The 21,383-nt window shown below is 42.1% G+C and overlaps 1 protein-coding gene across 1 annotated transcript in view; it reads left to right on the top strand.

Annotated features, from left to right (window-relative positions):
* Positions 1-21,383, top strand: part of EIF2AK4 (eukaryotic translation initiation factor 2 alpha kinase 4) — a 113,916-nt gene that overhangs the window by 28,267 nt on the left and 64,266 nt on the right. The window contains exons 6-11 of the mRNA XM_065873047.1: positions 236-384; positions 8,160-8,275; positions 11,403-11,560; positions 12,446-12,981; positions 19,089-19,195; positions 19,805-19,962. Coding sequence (XP_065729119.1) covers positions 236-384; positions 8,160-8,275; positions 11,403-11,560; positions 12,446-12,981; positions 19,089-19,195; positions 19,805-19,962 — 1,224 coding nt within the window. The remainder of the gene's footprint in view (positions 1-235; positions 385-8,159; positions 8,276-11,402; positions 11,561-12,445; positions 12,982-19,088; positions 19,196-19,804; positions 19,963-21,383) is intronic.

Consider the following 21,383-nt stretch of genomic DNA (forward strand, 5'->3'; position numbering starts at 1 on the left):
TCTAAGCATTTTCGTTTATAAAACTCACATTCTCTTGAAACGGTAACCTGGCCTTCAGTTCTTGAACCAGTACATATTTGGACATTAAACTTTTAAAAGTTGAGTTCAACTTTATTACACTTGAAAACATTCAGCTTAAATAAGAGTTGCATTCTCTACATATTTATAATTATGTACCAGGATTGTCTTCCACTTATAACATATCTAAAGTAGGTTTTACTTTTCTTTTTTTAAGGAACGTTTAGAAATAGCTAGTTTGTCAAACCAAGATCATACCTCTAGGAAAGACCCAGGAGGACACAGAACAGCTGCCATTCTACATGGAGGCTCTCCTGACTTTATAGGAAATGGAAAACATCGGACCAACTCATCTGGAAGGTCTAGGTGAGTCCCTGAGGTTTCTGATCTGAAGGGATGAAAGAGGTAGAAGAATTAAAACAACTTGTAGTGAAATTTGGTGGAATTGTCACATGATAGTTTTAATAACTTTTGCAGCGCCTGTATATCTTAATATATTAGTTAGCAATATGAAATGAAATTTTCATTTAACACTTTCCAAGTATCTTTCATGAAACCAGTTTTAGGGTTCATTCCCTTTTATAACAGTTACAACACTTCACAGTCTTGCCTCCAGTGCAGTTTGATCTGACTTTTAATGATCTAATTATTCAGTAAGTGATTTTAAAACTTTTCTCTGTCAGAATCATCATCCAGTCAGATTTCACACTGTGTGTGTTTGCAGTCTGTAACTCCCTAGGTCCCACCACAGATGCGGGGGATACTCCAAAACAGGCACGGGTGTGGGAGATCCTTTACATGAGGATGGGAGCCCCAGTTTGCTGTCAGGGCTCCCCTCCCTGTTGCTACTGAGGACACTGGGCTTCCCTGTTACTGCAGGTGGGCTCCTGGGTTGTTCCCTGTCACCAGAGATGATATGAAAGGTACTATCTCTTCCTCCACATCCTTTTCCACCAAAGAATTGAGACTTCCCTGTCTATTTGCTGTGACCCGCTGTGGACCAGAAAGGAATTTTAGTACAGAATCCATTTGTGAGTAGGTGGGTGATTAAGTAGTATAGGTATTATAATTCAGCTTCTTTATGTGTTTAAACTATCTCTTGTGAGAATCTAAGCAGCACTTAAAACCAACATTTTCTTCTATAAAAAGAAACATTTTAGGTACCAAACTAAAAGCTTATATAATCTTTCGGGTTACAGTTTGTTTATACGAAGGAATCATTTCAGTTCTTTCCCTAATTATCTACTTAAAAAAAAATCAGCTCAGAAATTATTTTGATATTAACATTCAACCACCTACTGTTAAGGTGAACTAAGTCTTTTCTTGAATGCAGTTTCTGGTAACAATTCCTTTTTAAGGTTATAACTCCTTGCACCAATTTAGATTGTTTTTGCAACTGGGCTTCCATTAGACAACATAGTTTGAAGTTGTCAGAGTATTTCAGTAGGAAATAATTGACAGATTCCTACTGTGTTAGAAACAGTGGAAATAAATCAATGCCATGAATAAGGATGTATAAAAAACAATTTTTTTTAGTTTAAACATTTCCATTTTTGCGGCTAACTGTAGACAGCGGGTCCAAGATTAGACTTGGCTTTTGAGATCAGAGATTATTAGCAAGTTTATTCAAGGAAGGATGGGAACTTCTCTCCCTCCTTGACATAGGTAGAACTTTTCATGTAGTGCTTGTAGAGGGCCATTTGTATGTCTTGGATAAAATGTGACATTCCATGAGCATCCAAGAAGAAATCATTTTTTATGTATTGTTTGCCAACGTTGTTGTACAAACCTGCATGAATTCTGGCACTATGTTGGCTACCGGCTAGAAAAGCATGAATCTTTCTTAAAATATAGTTTACATGCTTCTTCAGTTAAGAAATAAAAAGTCTTTGATATACTGAAGTACCTCATGGCATACTCCTGATTCTTTTTCTTCCTTGCTATTCACTAGTCTTTGAGTTGGAAAGCCAAAGGAAATAACTAGTGTTCCATTTTATTCTTTCAGTTAGTAGATACAGTTTATAGAGTTAGTAGAGATGGCCTTGTCATCACTGTTGTCAGCAGGCATTATTCGAATTGGCTGTGACTAAAAACAATACAATCTAGAACCAGATACTTAATGAGCACTTACTAAAGGTCAGACACTGTTCTGAGTCCTGGGGATTCAATAAGCAAGATCAGGAAGGACGCTGGTTTCATGGAGCTTATATTCTAGTTGGAGGAGTCTGTCCACACGCAAGCAAGAAAATGTCAGATAGTGACTAGCGCTCCGCAGAGAATCTGAATAGGCTGTCTTGAAGAAAGACTGGATGGCTACTTCAGATTGGAGTCCAAGGATTGGATCCTGAGTGACAGAAGGACGGTGGCTTTCGACTGGCGGGGCACAGATACCGGATCTGGGTGATGGAACGGAGCCAGCTGTTCGGGTAAAGAGCAGCCGGAGCAGAAGACCCGAAGCCAGCCTGGTCTTGTGCTGCCCAGAGCTCATCAAACGGGGCAGCGTGGCTAGAATGAGCGGGCATGGAGACAGTGGTTCAAGGGGGCGGCAGGGGTGCGTCACGGAGGGCTCTGTTGGTCGGGTCAGGAGTTTAGGTGTAACGAGCAGCCATTCGGGGTTTTAAAGAGGAATAAGATGCCATCTGATCCACGCTGAGTGCAGTTCTTCCTGGCTGCCAGTGGAGAATGGAGAACAGGAGAGCAACAGTAGAGGAACAGTTTTCACATCATGCTTCATACTACTCTCCCCCTCCCTTAGCCTCTGCACGGCAGCCACGCTCATCTTCCAGTCCCTCGCGCACACCAAGCTCCTTCCCATCTCATGGCCTCTTCCAGTCACTCTGCCCGCTACGTTCTCCCTGGGGCACTTTGCATGGCCGACTCCTTATCTTTCGGTTCTCCGCTCACAAGTGACCTCAGACGCCTTCCCCGAGCACCCCCCACACCCCGCTCCCCTGCTTAGTCACTTGTTCTCCACTTCCCTGTTTTAAGTTTCTCCATAGCAGTTACTGCTAACTGAACTTCATATACATTTGTTTGCTTTTTTATTGTCTTTCTCCTTTCATGACAATGTCAAGTTCATGCGAGCAAGGACCTCATCTGTGTTTCCCTCAGGTCCTGGAACAGTGCCTGGGAGAGACAGAGTAGGTGCTCAGTAAACGTCTGATGAAGGGAGGGAGGGAGTCAGGAAGGATGATAGAAAGGGACAGACTGTCTTTTTGGCACTTGTAGGGTCTGCAGTCTCTTCAACCAGGGTGACTCAGCTTTTCTTTTTATGTGGGCATATCAAAAATCAGTAAGGCTTTATTTAATGAAAGGTTTCTACTGCGTAAAACAAGAGAAAGAGAACAGAAAACCACTCACTCTTCTAGTGGAAAGAGCTTAAAGGCCTGATACTCAAGGGCCAGCCCCATTGGCCCAGCTTTTCACGGATGTGTTTTTGTCTTTGTTGAACAGCTTTATTTTCTGTGTCCTTAAGGTTGTCTTTTTTCCCCCTTGAAGGATTTACCTTTTATTTTTTTTCAAATTGAGGTAACATTCAAATAATATAAAACTAACTATTTTAAAGCGTCAGTTTAAACTAACCATTCAGTGTCCAGCTGTCTTTTGTAAATGCAGACATAGTTCTCTCCTGCCTTCTTCCCAGGGATATTGTATCTCATAAATGGGCACTTTGAACTTTTTAGGAGAAGCAAAAAAAGAAAAAAAAATTCTATAAAGTAGTTCATGGTAGAGGATTATTTTCACCGTTTCAGACTTGCCTTCTGTGCAGGTTACTAAAGTGTAGCCCAGAATCTAGGATACATCACCCATTTTCACCAGGAAACAGCATCAGGTTGTCTGGTAGTTTGTTTTCCTGATTTTGACACCAGGTGTGGTAACTGCTGGCTATTCCTCCTTACAGAGAAGAGATAATTAAGGGTATGAGTGTTACCCAGCTGGGTTCTTGGACTCTTTAATCAATAGAAATTGATATGAGGCCAGATGAGAAATTCAGGCAAGGCTTTACTGGGACTCGTGCTGTAGCACATGGGAGCAAATAACAGGTGCCCTTGCTCTGTCTCTGAGGTGGGGGGGCAAGCTGGTGCCTTAAATGGGGTGAGGGTAGGGGCAGACCCCTGGGTTGGGCCGGAGGGGTGACTTGGGTGGTCAGCCCCACCCCCTTGGTGGTGCTGTGTGCAGGGTGCATGCTCAGTACCCTGCTTTGCTCCCAACACCTCAGAAGTGGCAGTTGGGTTTTTGGTCTTTTTGTATCTCGTTGTTCATAATTTGCCCCGAGGGGGCATGCACGCAGTTATTTTTAGTCCCTTATAGTTTCTTTGTCTTCTGTTGCTCTAGGAGACATGTTTGTCCAGGTGAAAGCACTGCAGCAAAGGGTCCCAGGTCCCAGCCTGTCTCTTAAGTATAAGACATGGGCTGGGGAACCACTGAAGTATTAAGGATGTGGGTAGGGGAAGAGGGAATCCTTGATACATCTCTCCACACTTGTGAGCCTCCATTGTTCACAGTCTCTCCAGTTGGCTCCATGGAGGCATATACTGGTTCACTTCAAATTAAGCAATGTCAGCAATTCTTACTAACTTTATGTCCACAGAGCTGCCTGGAGTTTCAAACTGGGGGACCAAGAGCTAGAGTTTTCTGTGGCATCTTGGTGAGTTAGGCGGGAAGGTGAGACTACCCTAGCCCCCTGTGTCTCATCTGAGATCTCCCTTTTTCTGTCCCATCCCAACCATCTACACCGTTGACCATGTTGGCAGAGCAGTCTTTTGGGTGGGAGTCTGATTCTCAAGTCCCTAGTAGACAAATTGCTTCCTCTTTTCTTGCTACTTGGCTTTTTAAAAAATCATATTTTCTTCTTATTTGAGGTATCAAGGTCGTAGATGCCTAATTTAGTCTTCTAAAATTGAACTGTGTCTAATTATCTGTTCTTTATAAAACCCAGTTAATGTTATTTGGCAATTTTGTTTAAAACACCCTTTATCCTATGTACTGCCACAGCTACTGGGAAAAACTGATAACATGGGTGATATTTCTAATGATATTGCAAACCCCCATGAACATTCCATAATCTAGAATTAATCATTGGCAATGATGGGACTTCCCTGGTAGTCCAGTGGTAAAGAATCCACCTTCCAATGCAGGGGATGCGGGTTCCATCCCTGGTTAGGGAACTAAGATCCCACATGCTGCGGGGCAACTAAGCCCACACACCACAGCTACTGAGCCCGCACACCTCAACTAGAGAGCCTGCGTGCCACAAACTACAGAGCCCACATGCCCTGGAGCCTTCGCGCCACAACTAGAGAGAAGCTCATGTGCAGCAACGAAAGACCCCGTGTGCCACAACTAAGACCCGACGCAGCCAAAAATAAATAATAAATAAATCTTTTTTAAAAAAATCATTGGCAATGGCACCAGTGTTAATTGCTTCTAAATACCATTTGCTTGCATTGGGATGGCTATTTCTGCTGGAGTTTAGGAGCTGTTTTACTTATTAATAGATTAGGTTCCAGAAGGTTGTTCTGAACCCAATTCTGATGAGTCCAAAGTAGACAGTATGAGCCTCCAATATGTACACATTTTTGGGTGAAAACAGGAAACGTCAGTGATGTTGGACTTCTTTGTTCCTTCTCTTCAAACTCTCTGTGATTTACTTTTTATCCTTCAGAACTGTTCCTGCTGTCAATCTATCCCGTGTGGCATGTACCACATTTGTCCTTTTCTTGACACTTTCACTTTTAAAATGATCTCTGGGTTTTTTTCCAATCCTAATGATACATCTTTTCTTACTAGAACTCTTAACATTCTCATTGGGTTTGTACTTAACAGTCATGATGGGGTGATTAATAGTCTAAAACGCCTTAAAATCAAGCATTTACACACTGTAAACTAAAGAACATAGAGGAGTTAGACTAAAATGACTATTAGCACCATCTGTTGGAGGGGGCAAAGCTCATGTAGAGGTGCTTCTGGATCATTTATTATATGTTAATAAGTCTAGCACATCATTTTAAACTTTCACTCTTATCCTTTTCTCTATAAATTTCAGTATGCCCAGGGTTGCACAAATAACTTGAGAAGTCAAAATTTAAACAGAGCTACAGTGTATTTAGTCATACCCTGGTATTGGAATTTGTGGACACACATGTGGTATGAGAGACTCAAGTCATAACAGGTCTTGTCAGCAGTGTGGGCGGGTGTTGTGGGGGGAAAGGTGTATAGGATTGAAGGTGATGAGACCAGTTAATAATGGGGTATTTCTTGTATCCGGGAGAAATTTAGTGATGTCCTGAACAGGGCAGGGGAATTGGAGAAGAGAGGCTGATACTTGGGGATCAGTTAGATGCAGGAGATCTAGGAACTCAGGGAGACGTGCACATTTTTGACTAGTGAGACAGAATGGATGACTGTGCCACCAACCACAAAAAAAAAAAAAGAACCAAGGGGAAAAATCAGATCGAAAGTGGGTAGGACGGAGGTGGCAGCTTTATTGACTTCGCAGTACCATGAAGAGTAAATAGAAGGGGCAGACATGGAGACAGCAAGTGTAGAAGTTTGAAAATGAAAAACAAGGTGGGGCATGGGATTGAGGGAGAGTAGAATGGACGTGGGAAAGATATATAGGCTGAGGGAAGGAGCCGGTATAGAGGAACAGATTGAACATACAGGAGAGAGGGACTAACTGATGGAGCAGGGTCCCAGAGGAGACTGTAGGGATGGAACTGAGGACAGGGCAGCTGTCCTTCCTCACAGTCCGGGAAAAAGAAAAAATGGGGCAGACGCCAAGTAACTTTCTAGGTGGACCCACAGAAAGTGTGGGCTTCACTGCTCATTTCTTCATGTTCTCAGTGAAAGTGGAGGTCAGTATCACACTCAGAGTGAGAGGGCTGCTTCCTAGGGATCAAAGCATTTCTTCCACGTGTCCAATCCTGACCATCAAGAGCTCTCTCCCTTGCCTCATCCCTGCAAAGCTCTCCCAATTTACTCGTTATATTTGCGTTATAATCTAGCTTCCCAGCTATTGCTTCCCACTCAGAAAAAAGAGTAGAAAAAGGGAAAGAGAAGAAGAGGGGTTGGGCTTTGAGTGTTTTGAAGAAGTCGTGAAGGGGAAGAGCAGAGACCAGAAAGAGAATGAATGAGCATTCAATAGTGGGAAGCCCAGTTGGTGATCAGGAATTTGTGGTGCTCCAAGCCCGCCATTTTGCAGGTTTCTCCAGATGTGTGTGTGCACGAGATGTGGGGTCAATATGGAATAGAGCTAAATCACTGCTGTAGAACTTCTGTGATGATGGAAATGTTCTCGATCAATGCTGCCCAATAACATTTGCTTATATAGCCACTAGCCACTTGGGGCTGAGTACAAACATACCTCAGAGATGTTGTGGGAACAGACCACCACAATAAAGCAAGTCACATGAATTTTTGGTTTCCCAGTGCATATAAAAGTCATGTTTACACTATGCTGTGGTCTATTAAGTGTGCAATTGCATTATATTTTTAAAAAACAATGTACATACCTTAATTTTAAAATACTTTATTGCTGAAAAATGCTAATAAACAGCATCTGAGCCTTCAGTGAGTCGTAGTAGTAACTGATCACAGATCACCAAAGCAAATATAATACAAATGAAAAAGTTTGAAATATTGCAAGAATTACCACAACGTGACACAGAGACTTGAAGTAAGCAAATGCTGTTGGAAAAATGGAGCTGATAGACTTGCTTAATGCAAGGTTGCCGCAAACCTTCAATCTAAAAAAAAAAAAAGCCACAGATGCTTTGAAGTCCAATAAAGCCAAGTACAATAAAATGAGGTATCTCTGTACTTAAGTGTGCCTATTGCAGTTGAAGAACTGAATTTTTCATTTAATTGAGTTTGAATTGAATTTAAGTAGCCACATGTGGGCTAGTGGCTACCATACTGGGCAGCACAGGTGTTAGAGCAGGGGTTTGTAGGGTTCATGTGGGGAAGACTCAATGGCGAGTGGGGGCTTGGACAGCTTTCCCATTAGCACCTTCAGCTTAGTTCCCAGCAGAGACAGATGTTGGACAGTGAGTGGGCTAGTAAGCAGGAAGAAATGGAGGGGCAAGAATTTCCTGTGTTAATCTTAAAGAAAAAAATCGTTGTCCAAATTTATTTTTAAGGCGAGAACGTCAGTATTCTGTGTGTAGTAGTGAAGATTCTCCTGGCTCTTGTGAAATCCTGTATTTCTCTATGGGTAGTCCTGATCAGCTCATGGTGCACAAAGGGAAATGTATTGGTGAGTAAACTAGCTAAACTCATTTAAATTATTCTAATGACGAAAGTTAATCATGAAGGAATGGGGTAGAATAGATGCCGCATCGTCTAGACCAGCGCGGTCCAAGGAAGACTCTTTAAGATGATAGTCAACCTAGCTCCTGTTCCTGATGACTAGAAGAAGTCACTCAGGTTTCCCCTTCTGTAAAATGGAAATAAAACCCCAGGTTCTTGGGGCAATATCGTTAGCAGAAAGGTAATTTAAAATTTGCCGTCATTAGAATTAGCCAAGCTTTTCAAAACCAAAATGGTTGGAATATTATGAATCAGTAGAATTTTGCATCTTGTGCATCTGTTGCTGATAAAATATGTGTAACAAGATGAGTTCTAATGCCTATGATCTTTAATGGTCAAGTCTCATTTTCTTAATTTGCTGTCCACCTGCTTAGCGTTTTCCTGCTTGGCATGCGGTACCAGACCAGGAAAACCACTTTATTTTCTATGTGTTTTATTTAGCAGTTTAGCCATCTTATTTAGCAGGTGGCTATTTGGATTGAATCTCATTCAGCAATTCGCTATTTGAATTGTTTATATTAAAATCAAGTTTTCAGTATCTACTTCCTTTGCCCTAAATGTACATGATCTTTTATCAGTCATACAGATACAGCCACTAATTGGTGTAGGGATCACTTGCATATGGTGAATTTGACAATTAAGTTCAATTTTCAATCCCATGAGTATTCTTACCAGAGCTAACAGGTAGCTAAATTACCTGGATCAAGTTTGCTTTCTTTCGTTATCTTTTCCCTTCCTCTTTGAGGAGGTATAAGTAAACAGGGGAGTTGCCAGGGAGAGGGCAGCAGGTGGAGGGAGAAGAAATCAAGCATCTGAAGTGTCTGAGATCTGGACACTCAACCTTGGCTGACTGAGGCAGCCTGGACCATGCAGGATTCTGCACATACGCAGAGCCTGCCCTGTTCAGACACAGCAACTGTTTGGGCAGGTTTAAGACCTTGATAGAGATGCTTGGCTTTGGTCCTGAGACTGTCCTTGACTCTGAGGCATTTCCGACTCATGAATTGGCAACATTAAAACTCACTACTTTTAATAATCTGGGGAAATCAGGAAGGCAAATTAATCCAACTGCTTATTACCTTACCTTTGTCTCCTAGTCTCACTGGTACTCATTAGACAGATTCACCTTATTTAATACCCTCATGAGGAGACACATTTGCAGCCTGAACTTTTTTTTTATAAAACCACCAAGTAAATTATTTATTTTGTTTTCTCATGACGGGTCTAGTTTTTAAAATATGCCCTAATTTTCTAAGAAATGTTTTTGTAAAAGATCAATAAATTAACATTTGCTTTAAAGCTGTTGGAACTAGAGGGAATCAAGAACTTCCCTAGATATTATTCCTTATATATTAAAGCATTATAGAGGCTTCTGTATAAATGATCATTGGTAGCACATAGTAGAGTATCAGTCTGAGCTCTTTTGGTAACATTTTCCTTCAGCCTCACTGCAGTGTGTTCTTTTGTCCCTTTTATTATCCCCATCACACAAAAGTGACAAAAGGAGGGTGGCAATAATGAACTATAATACAAAATAAAAACCCAACCAGCAATTATGAAATACCCACTTAGTCCCAGTTGGGGAGATAAATATTGCAAGACATTGTGCCATATAATTCACGAATTTAATTAGGCTTTATGTAAATCACATCACATTCCGTCCCATAAACGTTTACTATCATGTGTCTCCAGCGTGTGCTGCATAGATCCAACGTTCCACAGGTTGCTTCCTTTGATTGACACATTTTCAAACATTGGGTGTTTTTTTTTTCCCCTTAGCTGAGAATGTCAGGAATTATGACTAGCATAACAGATCATTTAAAATAAAATCTCTTAAATGGTCAGCATTTCTATGAAGTAAAACTGCTTCTCTAGGTGAGTTAGTTCAGCCACATTTCTCCAAAGTATTTTTGCCAAGACCACTTTGTCTTATGTATACAGGTTACTTCACTTTTCATTATGAAGATAATGTAGCATCATGGAGAACTATCAATATTATTTATATAGTAAGAGAAAAAGAATACGAGAAAAAGAAAAGAATATCAGTGGTTCTCAGTTGGGGCGATTTTCTTCCCTAGGGGACGTTAGGTGACATCTAGAGATATTTTTGATGATTAAGACTAGGGTAAGGGGTGCTACTGGCATCTTGTGGATAGAGGCCAGGGATACTGCTGAACATCTTACAGTATACAAGTCAGCCCTCTTCAACAAAGGATTATCTGGTCCCAAATGTCAATAGTGTCCAGGGTGAGAAACCCTGTTATATATGCTACAATTTGGTAAATTAGGGGAAAAAAAACGGGTAGAGGGAGCTAGAAGAGAAATAAAACGAAATGGTGATATTGTGGGTGATATTTTTCTCCACTTCCAATTTTTTGGTGATTTTCTATTATAGTCTTTAATAAAAATTCAGATTTTTGTAAGAAAATTTTTGGTGTTACAAAAATTGAGCTCTCCCAGGTATAGGTCGAAACCATATGCCTATCGCTAAATGAATGTGTCTCTCTCACACGCTTCAAATCTAAACTGTCACGACTGGTTCCTTCCCTTGAAGCCATTGGCCAGTTTGTATTTACTGAGCATATTCACATTTTGTGTTTAGAAAATCATTGATGTATTCAAATTTCCAAGTTACTAAAACCTGTTCTCACTGTGTACACTCATCTGCATTGATGGAGCGTTCCTAGTTCGAAACACCTTCTATTACATTAGTTGGTATTTAGCAGCTCTGTGAGGGTTACTCTACCACACCAGCAGGCGCGGTCATCAGAGGTGGACTGGTTATGAAAGTAACATCGTCAATAACGGCTAGTAGAAGAAAACATTAGTCCGATACTAAGATCTCACTGTCGAATCTTGTCCCTTTGTAAAATTTAATATTTTAGAGTTTAGAGTATATTGTTAAATACCAAAAATTGGTTACAAAAGAGCATGTATTACATGAAATCACATTTTTCATAGTTAGTACATGGTATCCATTGTTGAATGAATGATTGTCTATTCCCTCTTTTTTTTTTTAATGCCCACAGAAAATGTACCAGTGAAATTTAATTATATTTTCTTTCAATGTGCAGGCAGTGATGAGCAGCTTGGAAAATTAGTTTACAATGCTTTGGAAACAGCCACTGGCGGCTTTGTCTTGTTGTATGAGTGGGTTCTTCAGTGGCAGAAAAAAATGGGTCCATTCCTTACCAGTCAAGAAAAAGAGAAGATTGATAAGTGCAAAAAGCAGGTAGGCATCCAAGATGGCTCACTGAACAAAAGGACTAATCTCGAGCTTAAGGCGGTGACAGAATAAAATAGCTGTTCATTTCATTGGCCACCAAAGATGACCCAAAATGCTATGAGATCTGTTTAACCAGAGAGGGTGGTGGAAGACCATAAGTTTTCTCAGCCCCTGCTGCCTCTTTCAGAACTTTCACAACACGGTCAAAACTTTTGCAGCTGCTTCTCAACCTCCTTTCTCAGCCCTTATTATTCCATTAATAGCTGTCTCTCCAACTGGGATTAAAGAGTACTTCATAACTGTGCTATTTGCAATCATTTGCATTTTCTCAGTTTTTTGAAATACTGCTTCACAACTGAATTTTTGGGGACTGGAGAATTTTATTGTTCTTTATAATACTGAGCTTAAGGAGAGCATTTAATATTGCATATTGCAGTGTTACATAATAAAGGTTATAAAACAGTAGTTAAAGCATTGTGTTTGGAAATGTATGTGTATTTATGACAAAAAAAAAAAACCTGGAAGTAAAGACACTGAAATCTTAACAGTTGTCTTTGGGTAGTGACCATAAAGATAAATTGTGGGGTTTTTCTTTTGTATTAGTACTTATTAAAATTTTGACAGTGAATCTTTATAATCAGGAAAACTTATTTTTAAATTAATGTTTCTTTTTTCTGTTGGCCATATCGCAAAAGAAGTTGCTTTTGAAACTTGTCCATTTTTATGAACTTGTAGGTTGACCATGTGGTTTAGGAGAGGACTCAGTTCAGGGCATATTCCTTCTCCTCTCCTTTGAAAGTGCATTTTCTATTAAATATTTCACTTTTAAAGTGAAACACTAGTTAATGCCTACCAACCCAGTTATCACCTTACTGTTTTTTTCCATACCAGATTCAAGGGGCAGAAACGGAATTCAACTCACTGGTAAAATTGAGCCATCCAAACATAGTACGCTACTTTGCAATGAATCTCAAAGAGCAAGACGATTCCATTGTGGTGGACATTTTAGTGGAGCACACTAATGGGGTCTCCCTCTCGGCCCACCTAAGCCACTCGGGCCCTATCCCCGGGCATCAGCTTCGCAGGTACGCGACTCAGCTCTTGTCAGGCCTTGATTATTTGCACAGCAATTCCGTGGTGCACAAGGTTCTGAGTGCATCGAATGTCTTAGTGGATGCAGAGGGCACCATCAAGATTACAGACTACAGCATTTCTAAGCGCCTAGCAGACATTTGCAAGGAGGACGTGTTTGAGCAAACCCGGGTTCGTTTTAGTGACAGTGCCCTACCTTATAAAATGGGGAAGAAAGGGGATGTTTGGCGTCTTGGCCTTCTGCTGCTCTCCCTCAGCCAAGGACAAGAGTGTGAAGAGTACCCTGTGACCATCCCTAGTGACTTACCAGCTGACTTTCAAGATTTTCTAAAGAAGTGAGTATCATTGAGATTTCTCTCTAATTGCACTTTACTCCTATACTTTCGGTTGTGCTTGAATGTGCTAAACGTCTAAGTCATGTGTATAAGCTGAAAAGTGAACAGTATTAGAGTTTATTCTTTGTTCTCCCAATCCTTTCCCACCCACATATGTTCTGTTTTCTCACTTATATTTATCATTCCCATAACTCCTACATTCTTCTAAATTCACTTGGGCTCTTAATAATAGGTTTTCAAACTACTTTTTGGGGACTGCCTGTTATACCCTAGGAAGTCAATAGGGATTGCTAGGAGGAGAAATGCCCCAGGTATTCCAAATGGAATACCTCTCTGTCCACCTTTGCTGCTGGTTCCTAAGGGGTCAAAGACAAGGCCTCCCATTTAGAAAACAGCTTAAGGGGCATTAATGTGAGCAGTAGGGAGCGGCTGTAAATGAAGTTGAAGCTTCGCTCACTTGCCGTCTGTTCACCTCCTTCTGTGTGGCCCAGTTCCTAACAGGCCACAGACGGGTGCCAGGGGTTGGGGACTCCTGGCTTGTGGGATCTTAGTTCTCCAACCAGGGATTGAACCCGGGCCCTCAGCAGTAGAAGTGTGGAGTCCTAACCAATGGACTGCCAGGGAATTCCTGATTTCATTCTTCAGAATGTCACCTTTAGCTTTCTGCCCTTCCTCATTGGTCAAGAATAACTTAGTAGAGGTTAGCAATAGCATTATGTATTTTCACATACAACGCTGCAAACTTTAAGTAGAACCTATCTTTTCACATTTAACAGTAAAAGGAAGGACTCAGTAGGTAAAACTTTCCTAGTTTTCCTCTTAAAGAAAAACTCTGTGCTATCAGGGTTTTTAAAAATTTATTTATTTTATTATTTTATTTTATTTATTTATTTTTGGCTGCGTTGGGTCTTCATTGCTGCGCACGGGCTTTTCTCTGGTTGCGGCGAGCGGGGGCTACTCTTCATTGCGGTGCGCAGACTTCTCACTGCGGTGGCTTCTCTTGTTGCAGAGCACGGGCTCTAGGTACACGGGCTTCAGTAGTTGTGGCACGTGGGCTCAGTAGTTGTGGCGCATGGGCTCTAGAGTGCAGGCTCAGTAGTTGTGCCACATGGGCTTAGTTGCTCCGCGGCATGTGGGATCTTCCCGGACCAGGGATCGAACCTGTGTCCCCTGCATTGGCAGGCGGATTCTTAACCACTGCGCCACCAGGGAAGCCCACTCTGTCAGTTTTGAACTTGAGATCAGCACTATTTCTTGTTCTGTTAATAATATGGTTCCCTTTAGATTGATTAGTATATTTATTTCTTCATAGAGTGGTTTGATAGACTGTACTTGGTTTAGAAGCAGCTGTACAGTATTGTTTTACTACCTTTGCTGTCCAGCCCCAGTTAACAAAGGAAAAAAAAATCATTCCCAGACAAGTATAGCAGCATTTCATTTGTAATTATATTTTTACTTATTGGTGAACATCCTTTGGAGAAAGGTTTTGTTTCACATCAGTCTCTGTGATGGAAAAGAGCCCAGACTCAGAGCCAGACAGCTGGGCTCATATCCCACCTTTATCCCTTCTGGCAAGTGACTTAAACTCCCTACCCTGAGTTTCCTCCTCTGAAAAATGGGGATAACAGCAGAGTTGTCTCTTGTTATATTAATGAGGTGGATTTGGAAAGTACCTAAGGATGGGGCTGGTTGCCAGGAGAACCAACCACATGATTAAGGGGTTTGGAACTGTCAGTCCCACCCCCATCCTCTGTGGAGAGGGGAGGGGCTGAAGGTTGAATGATCACCAGTGGCCAGTGAGTTAATCAATCATGCCTTTGGTAGTGAAGCCTCCATTAAGAGCCACAAAGGACAGGGTTCAGAGAGCTTCCGGGTTGGTGAACACACAGAGGTGTTGGGTAGGTGGCGGCCCGGAGAGGGCAAGGAAGCTCCAAGGCTCTTCCCACATACCCCTATGCATATCTTCCGTCTGGCTGTTTCTGAGTTATAGCCCTTTACATTAAGCTGGTAACCTAGTGAGTAAAATGTTTCTGAGTTCTATGAGCTGCTCTAGCAAATTAATTGAACCCAGGGAGAAGGTCGTTGGAATCCGGTCACAGCCTGGGCTTGCTACTGGTGTCCCAAGTGGGGATGGGGATGGCAGTCTCATAAGACTGAGCCCTTAACCTGTGTGATCTGATGCTCTCTCTAGGTAATTAGTGTCACAATTGTGTTGAACATACGACACCCAACTGGTGTTGGGGAATTGCCTGTTGGTGTGGAGAAACAGCCCCTCCCCTCAGTAGAATTGGGTGCAGAGCCTTGTCTGTGGTCAAATGAAAAAAGCAAGTTGAAGAATAATATGTACAGGATGATGTCATTTTTAAAAAATCAGTATCCACAAATTAAAACTTTATCGTTTGCTTGGACGTTTGTCCAAGACTTTATCCTTACCAGTAGTGTTTTAATATTTGGAAGGAGAAAGTATTCATATGTTACTGATGTAATAAAAAATTAATTAAAAAATGGTTCTGAAGAACCTAGGGGCAGGACAGGAATAAAGATGCAGATGTAGAGAATGAACTTGAGGACATGGGGAGGTGGAAGGGTAAGCTGGGGCCAAGTGAGAGAGTGGCATGAACATATATACACTACCAGATGTAAAATAGATAGCTAGTGGGAAGCAGCCGCATAGCACAGGGAGATCAGCTCGGTGCTTTGTGACCACCTAGAGGGGTGGGATAGGGAGGGTGGGAGGGAGGTGCAAGAGGGAGGAGATATGGGGATATATGTATATGTATAACTGATTCACTTTGTTTGCTCTTTAGTTCTTCTAGGCCCTTGTTAAATGTTTCTTGCATTTTCTCCATTCCATTTCCAAGATTTTGGATCATCTTTACTATCATTACTCTGAATTCTTTTTCAGGTAGACTGCCTCTTTCCTTTTCATTTGTTAGGTCTGGTGGGTTTTTACCTTCCTCCTTCATCTGCTGTGTGTTTCTCTGTCTTCTCATTTTGCTCAACTTACTGTGTTTGGGGTCTCCTTTTTGCAGGCTGCAGGTTCATAGTTCCCGTTGTTTTTGGTGTCTGTCCCCAGTGGCTAAGGTTGGTTCAGTGGGTTGTGTAGGCTTCCTGGTGAAGGGGACTAGTGCCTGTGTTCTGGTGGATGAGGCTGGATCTTGTCTTTCTGGTGGGCAGGTCCACGTCTGTTGGTGTGTTTTGGGGTGTCTGTGGCTTTATTATGATTTTAGGCAGCCTCTCTGCTAATGGATGGGACTGTATTCCTGTCTTGCTAGTTGTTTGGCATAGGGTGTCCAGCACTGTAGCTTGCTAGTCATTGAGTGAAGCTGGGTCTTGGTGTTGAGGTGGAGATCTCTAGGAGATTTTCGCCGTTTGATATTACGTGGAGCTGGGAGGTCTCTTGTGGACTAGTGTCCTGAAGTTGGCTCTCCCACCTCAGAGGCACAGCACTGACTCCTGGCTGGAGTGCCAAGAGCCTTTCATCCACACAGCTCAGAATAAAAGAGAGAAAAAATAGAAAGAAAGAAAGAGGATAAAATAAAATAAAATAGAGTAAAATAAAATAGTTATTAAAATAAAAAATAAGAAAAGAAATTTAAAAGGTAAAGAAAAAACGGACGGACAGACCCCTAGGACAAATGGTGAAAGCAAAGCTATACAGACAAAATCACACACAGAAGCATACACATACACACTCACAAAAAGAGAAAAAGGGGAAAAAATAATATATCTTTGCTCCCAAAGTCCACCTTCTCAATTTGGGATGATTCGTTGTCTATTCAGGTATTCCACAGATGCAGGTATATCAGGTTGACTGTGGAGATTTAATCCGCAGCTCCCAAGCCTGCTGGGAGAGATTTCCCTTTCTCTTCTTTGTTCGAACAGCTCCTGGGGTTCAGGTTTGGATTTGCACCCGCCTGTGCGTGTAGGTCGCCTGAGGGCGTCTGTTCTTCGCTCAGACAGGACGGGGTTAAAGGAGCAGCTGATTCGGGGACTCTGGCTCACTCAGGCCGGAGGGGAGGGAGGGGCACGGAGTGCTGGGCGAGCCTTCGGCAGAGGCCGGCGTGCGTTCTCCCGGGGAATTTGTCCCTGGATCCCGGGACCCTGGCCGTGGCGGGCTGCACAGTCTCCCCGGAAGAGGGGTGTGGATAGTGACCTGTGCTCGCACACAGGCTTCTTGGTGGTGGCAGCAGCAGCCTTAGCGTCTCTTGCCCGTCTCTGGGGTCCATGCTGTTAGCCGTGGCTCGCACCCGTCTCTGGAGCTCCTTTAAGCAGCGCTCTTAATCCCCTCTCCTCGCGCACCAGGAAACAAAGAGGCAAGAAAAAGTCTCTTGCCTCTTCGGCAGATCCAGACTTTTTCCCGGACTCCCTCCCGTCTAGCCGTGGCGCACTAGCCCCACTCAGGCTGTGTTCACGCCGCCAACCCCAGTCCTCTCCCAGTGATCCGACCAAAGCCCGAGCCTCAGCTCCCAGCCCCGCCCGCCCCGGTGGGTGAGCAGACAAGCCTCTTGGGCTGGTGAGTGCTGGTTGGCACCGATCCTCTGTGTGGGAATCTCTCCGCTTTGCGCTCCACACCCCTGTTGCTGCGCTCTCCTCCGTGGCTCCGAAGCTTCCCTCCCCGCCCCCCCCACCCCCGCCACCCGCAGTCTCCGCCCGCGAAGGGGCTTCCAGTGTGTGGAAACCTTTCCTCCTTCACAGCTCCCTCCCACTGGTGCAGGTCCCGTCCCTATTCTTTTGTCTCTGTTTTTTCTTTTTTCTTTTGCCCTACCCAGGTACGTGGGGAGTTTCTTGCCTTTTGGGAGGTCTGAGGTCTTCTGCCAGCGTTCAGTAGGTGTTCTATAGGAGTTGTTACACGTGTAGATGTATTTCTGATGTATCTCCGGGGAGGAAGGTGATCTCCGCGTCTTACTCTTCCTCCATCTTGAAGCTCCTCCCTCACTTTGTTATAAAGCAGAAACTAACACACCATTGTAAAGCAATTATACTCCAATAAAGGTGTGAAAATAAATAAATAAATAAAAATTAATTTTAAATTTAGGGGAAAATACAGTATCTCATACAAATGCTTTTATTGCAATCTTGCGCTCTCAAGGTATGAAATTAGGAGTGCTTTACTTTTTAGCGTTGTGACATGAAAAAATTAAATGTTACCCTTTATGATACTTGCTGTCACCAATGTATAGGTGTAGATTTAAGTCCATAATTCACAGTGATGGTTGATTGTTTTAAATACCTTTTTATAATTATGGTCAGGTGCTACTTGGGTCATTGTTATGAAAGCCAACTAGCTTATTAGATTAGTTAGAACAGTGATTCTCAGACTTTCCTGTGTATTGAAACCACCTGGAGAGCTTGTTAAAGCACAGATTACTGCAAAAACCCCCAGAGTTGCTGATTTACTAGGACTGGGGTGGAGAATTTGTATTTCTAACAAATTCCCAGGTGATACTGATGCTGCTGGTCGGGGACCCCATTTTGAAAAACACTGGGTTAAAGGTATGGCTTGTTTTCATTCAGTAAACAAATTGTTAGAACATTAAACAGAAAGTTAGTAGGCTCAAGGAATGATAATTAAAAGAAACTAGGTGATAAAATGTGGGGCTTTTAAAAGGTTGTTCTTAATTGTTCCCAACATACTTCAAACTGTGATGAGCAGGCTTCATCTAAAGTTTATCATAATGGGCCCCAGCCCTGCATCAGCTATCTGATTTGCTTTTCCTTTGGGAACTTTTATTTATGACTGTTCCCCAGAAACACTTAGCTTAGCATGGCAATTCATTAAGCTGTTAGTGGGAGTGAAAATTCATGACCTACTTGTGCTGTCTTATCCTAGACTTTTAAAAATATTGTTCTGTGAGCATCAGTCTTCTTGCCTCTAGAGACTGTACTTTTTTTATTAATTCCCCCACTTATATGCAGCCTGGTGCTCAGCATGTAAATCCTGCAAGAAAGTTTGTTAAATTCACTTAGGAGCACATTTTGGCCCATAGTAACATGAATTCTCTAATGTGTATCTTTTAAAAATAAACCCATAGTTAAAAGCCTTGGATTAATTAGTTTAGCATTTATTTTGTGCATCACTGAGTTTCTTTTTTCCTCTCACTGAGGTGTGTCTGCTTAGATGACAAGGAAAGATGGAGTCCTCAGCAGTTGTTAAAACACAGCTTTATAAATCCTCAGCCAAAAATACCTTTACTGGAACAAAGTCCCGAAGGTGAGTCTGTTACCGTTCTTTTCTGATAGCCTATTTAACATAAATTATTTTGAAGGTCCACGTAAACTTAAGACGGGAAAGGACTGCATGGATCATTTATTTTATCTGTTTTATGCTGAGCTATACATAAATCCATTCATTCAGTGTGTCCTGTATACGTGGAAGTGTTTTGCCATCCTGGTTTTTCCCGCCTCTTCTGATGGAGTGTCTGGTGGTGGAGCCTCTTAGTGTGGGGTAACCCTTCTCATCATGTCACCCTTATTACTGCCTTGGAACTAGATTTCCCTGATGTTACTCAAGTAGCAGATGCAGGAGCCTCAACAGAGACTGGGATGATCAAGAGACCTGGGTTTGGCTTCTGGCTCTGTCCTTCAGTCATTTCTTTACTCTCAGTTACCCCTACCTGTAAACTTGGGCTAACTGTATATTTCTACCTACTTTAAGGAGGACAGGGTGAGGAAAGTATTAAAGAGTCTGCCAGGTAAGAGGTACTTTTTAAAACTCCTTGGTTGGGGCCCTTTCCTCCCGTGCTTGCATTGTCGTTGGATGTTGCAGCTCTTCCTCTATTTTTAAAGCCTCAGTTGCCTCTTACCTTTTGTTTTATCTCAGATTCTGGAGGACAAGATTATGTGGAGACTGTTATTCCCAGCAACCAGCTACCCAGTGCTGCGTTCTTCAGTGAGACACAGAGACAATTTTCCCGCTACTTCATTGAGTTTGAAGAATTACAGCTTCTTGGCAAAGGAGCTTTTGGAGCTGTCATCAAGGTACGATACATAGTTGTCGCCAGTCCCTTGTAAAGCTCTTTCCCTGTTCCATTTCTGCATACTTAAGGACTTCTGTTTTGAGAGTAGGGAGGGAAGTGCATATGACCATTTGAAACAATAATCATCTTCCCCTTCGTGGAGTTAAAGGCTTTATTTAAAGTTACACTAGACACATGAAGAACACATCATTCCTCTTCCCTTGCTTGATGTAGTGCGTTAACGTGAAAACCACATGATTATAACTGCACTTCAGGTTGAATTAAGACCTCTGCATGAAGAACCTTTTTGTGTGCTTTGGTTTAGAAAGAAAATTGGTCTCTTTTTCTCCCATTTGCTTTTACAATTGCTGTAGCTAAGAGGGTTACAGGGTTAGAAAAGAGATGGAATTCAAACTGAGAAATGGCCCCAGATGGTCTTGATGGCTTTTATTATTGAGCTATTACTGAGCTGGAAAACTAGTAATGTGTTATTTTTTTGTTGTTGTTTGTTTCTTTGTAAGGATTTTTAAAAAAAATTTTTTAACATCTTTATTGGAGTATAACTGCTTTACAATGGTGTGTTAGTTTCTGCTTTATAAGAGTGAATCAGTTATACATATATATATATCCCCATATCTCTTCCCTCTTGCATCTCCCTCCCTCCCACCCTCTCTATCCCACCCCTCTAGGTGGTCACAAAGCACTGAGCTGATCTCCCTGTGCTATGCAGCTGCTTCCCACTAGCTATCTATTTTACATTTGGTAGTGTATATATGTCCATGCCACTCTCTCACTTTGTCCCATCTTACCCTTCCCTGTCCCCGTATCCTCAAGTCCATTCTCTAGTAGGTCTGCGTCTTTATTCCCGTCTTGCCCCTAGGTTCTTCATGACCATTTTTTTTTGTTTTTTAGATTCCATATATATGTGTTAGCATACAGTATTTGTTTTTCTCTTTCTGACTTACTTCACTCTGTATGACAGACTATAGGTCCATCCACCTCACTACAAATAACTCAGTTTCGTTTCTTTTTATGGCTGAGTAATATTCCATTGTATAAATGTGCCACATCTTTTTTATGCATTCATCTGTCCATGGACACTTAGGTTGCTTCCATGCCCTGGCTATTGTAAATAGAGCTGCAATGAACATTGTGGTACATGACTCTTTTTGAATTATGGTTTTCTCAAGGTATATGCCCAGTAGTGGGATTGCTGGGTCGTATGGTAGTTCTATTTTTAGTTTTTAAGGAACCTCCATACTGTTCTCCATAGTGGCTGTATCAGTTTACATTCCCACCAACAGTGCAAGAGGGTTCTTCCCTTTTCCCCACACCCTCTCCAGCATTTACTGTGTGTAGATTTTTTCATGATAGCCATTCTGACTGGTGTGAGATGATATCTCATTGTAGTTTTGATTTGCATTTCTCTAATGATTAATGATG

Source organism: Phocoena phocoena, chromosome 2 (genome assembly GCF_963924675.1).
Source record: "Phocoena phocoena chromosome 2, mPhoPho1.1, whole genome shotgun sequence".
Taxonomy (NCBI): domain Eukaryota; kingdom Metazoa; phylum Chordata; class Mammalia; order Artiodactyla; family Phocoenidae; genus Phocoena; species Phocoena phocoena.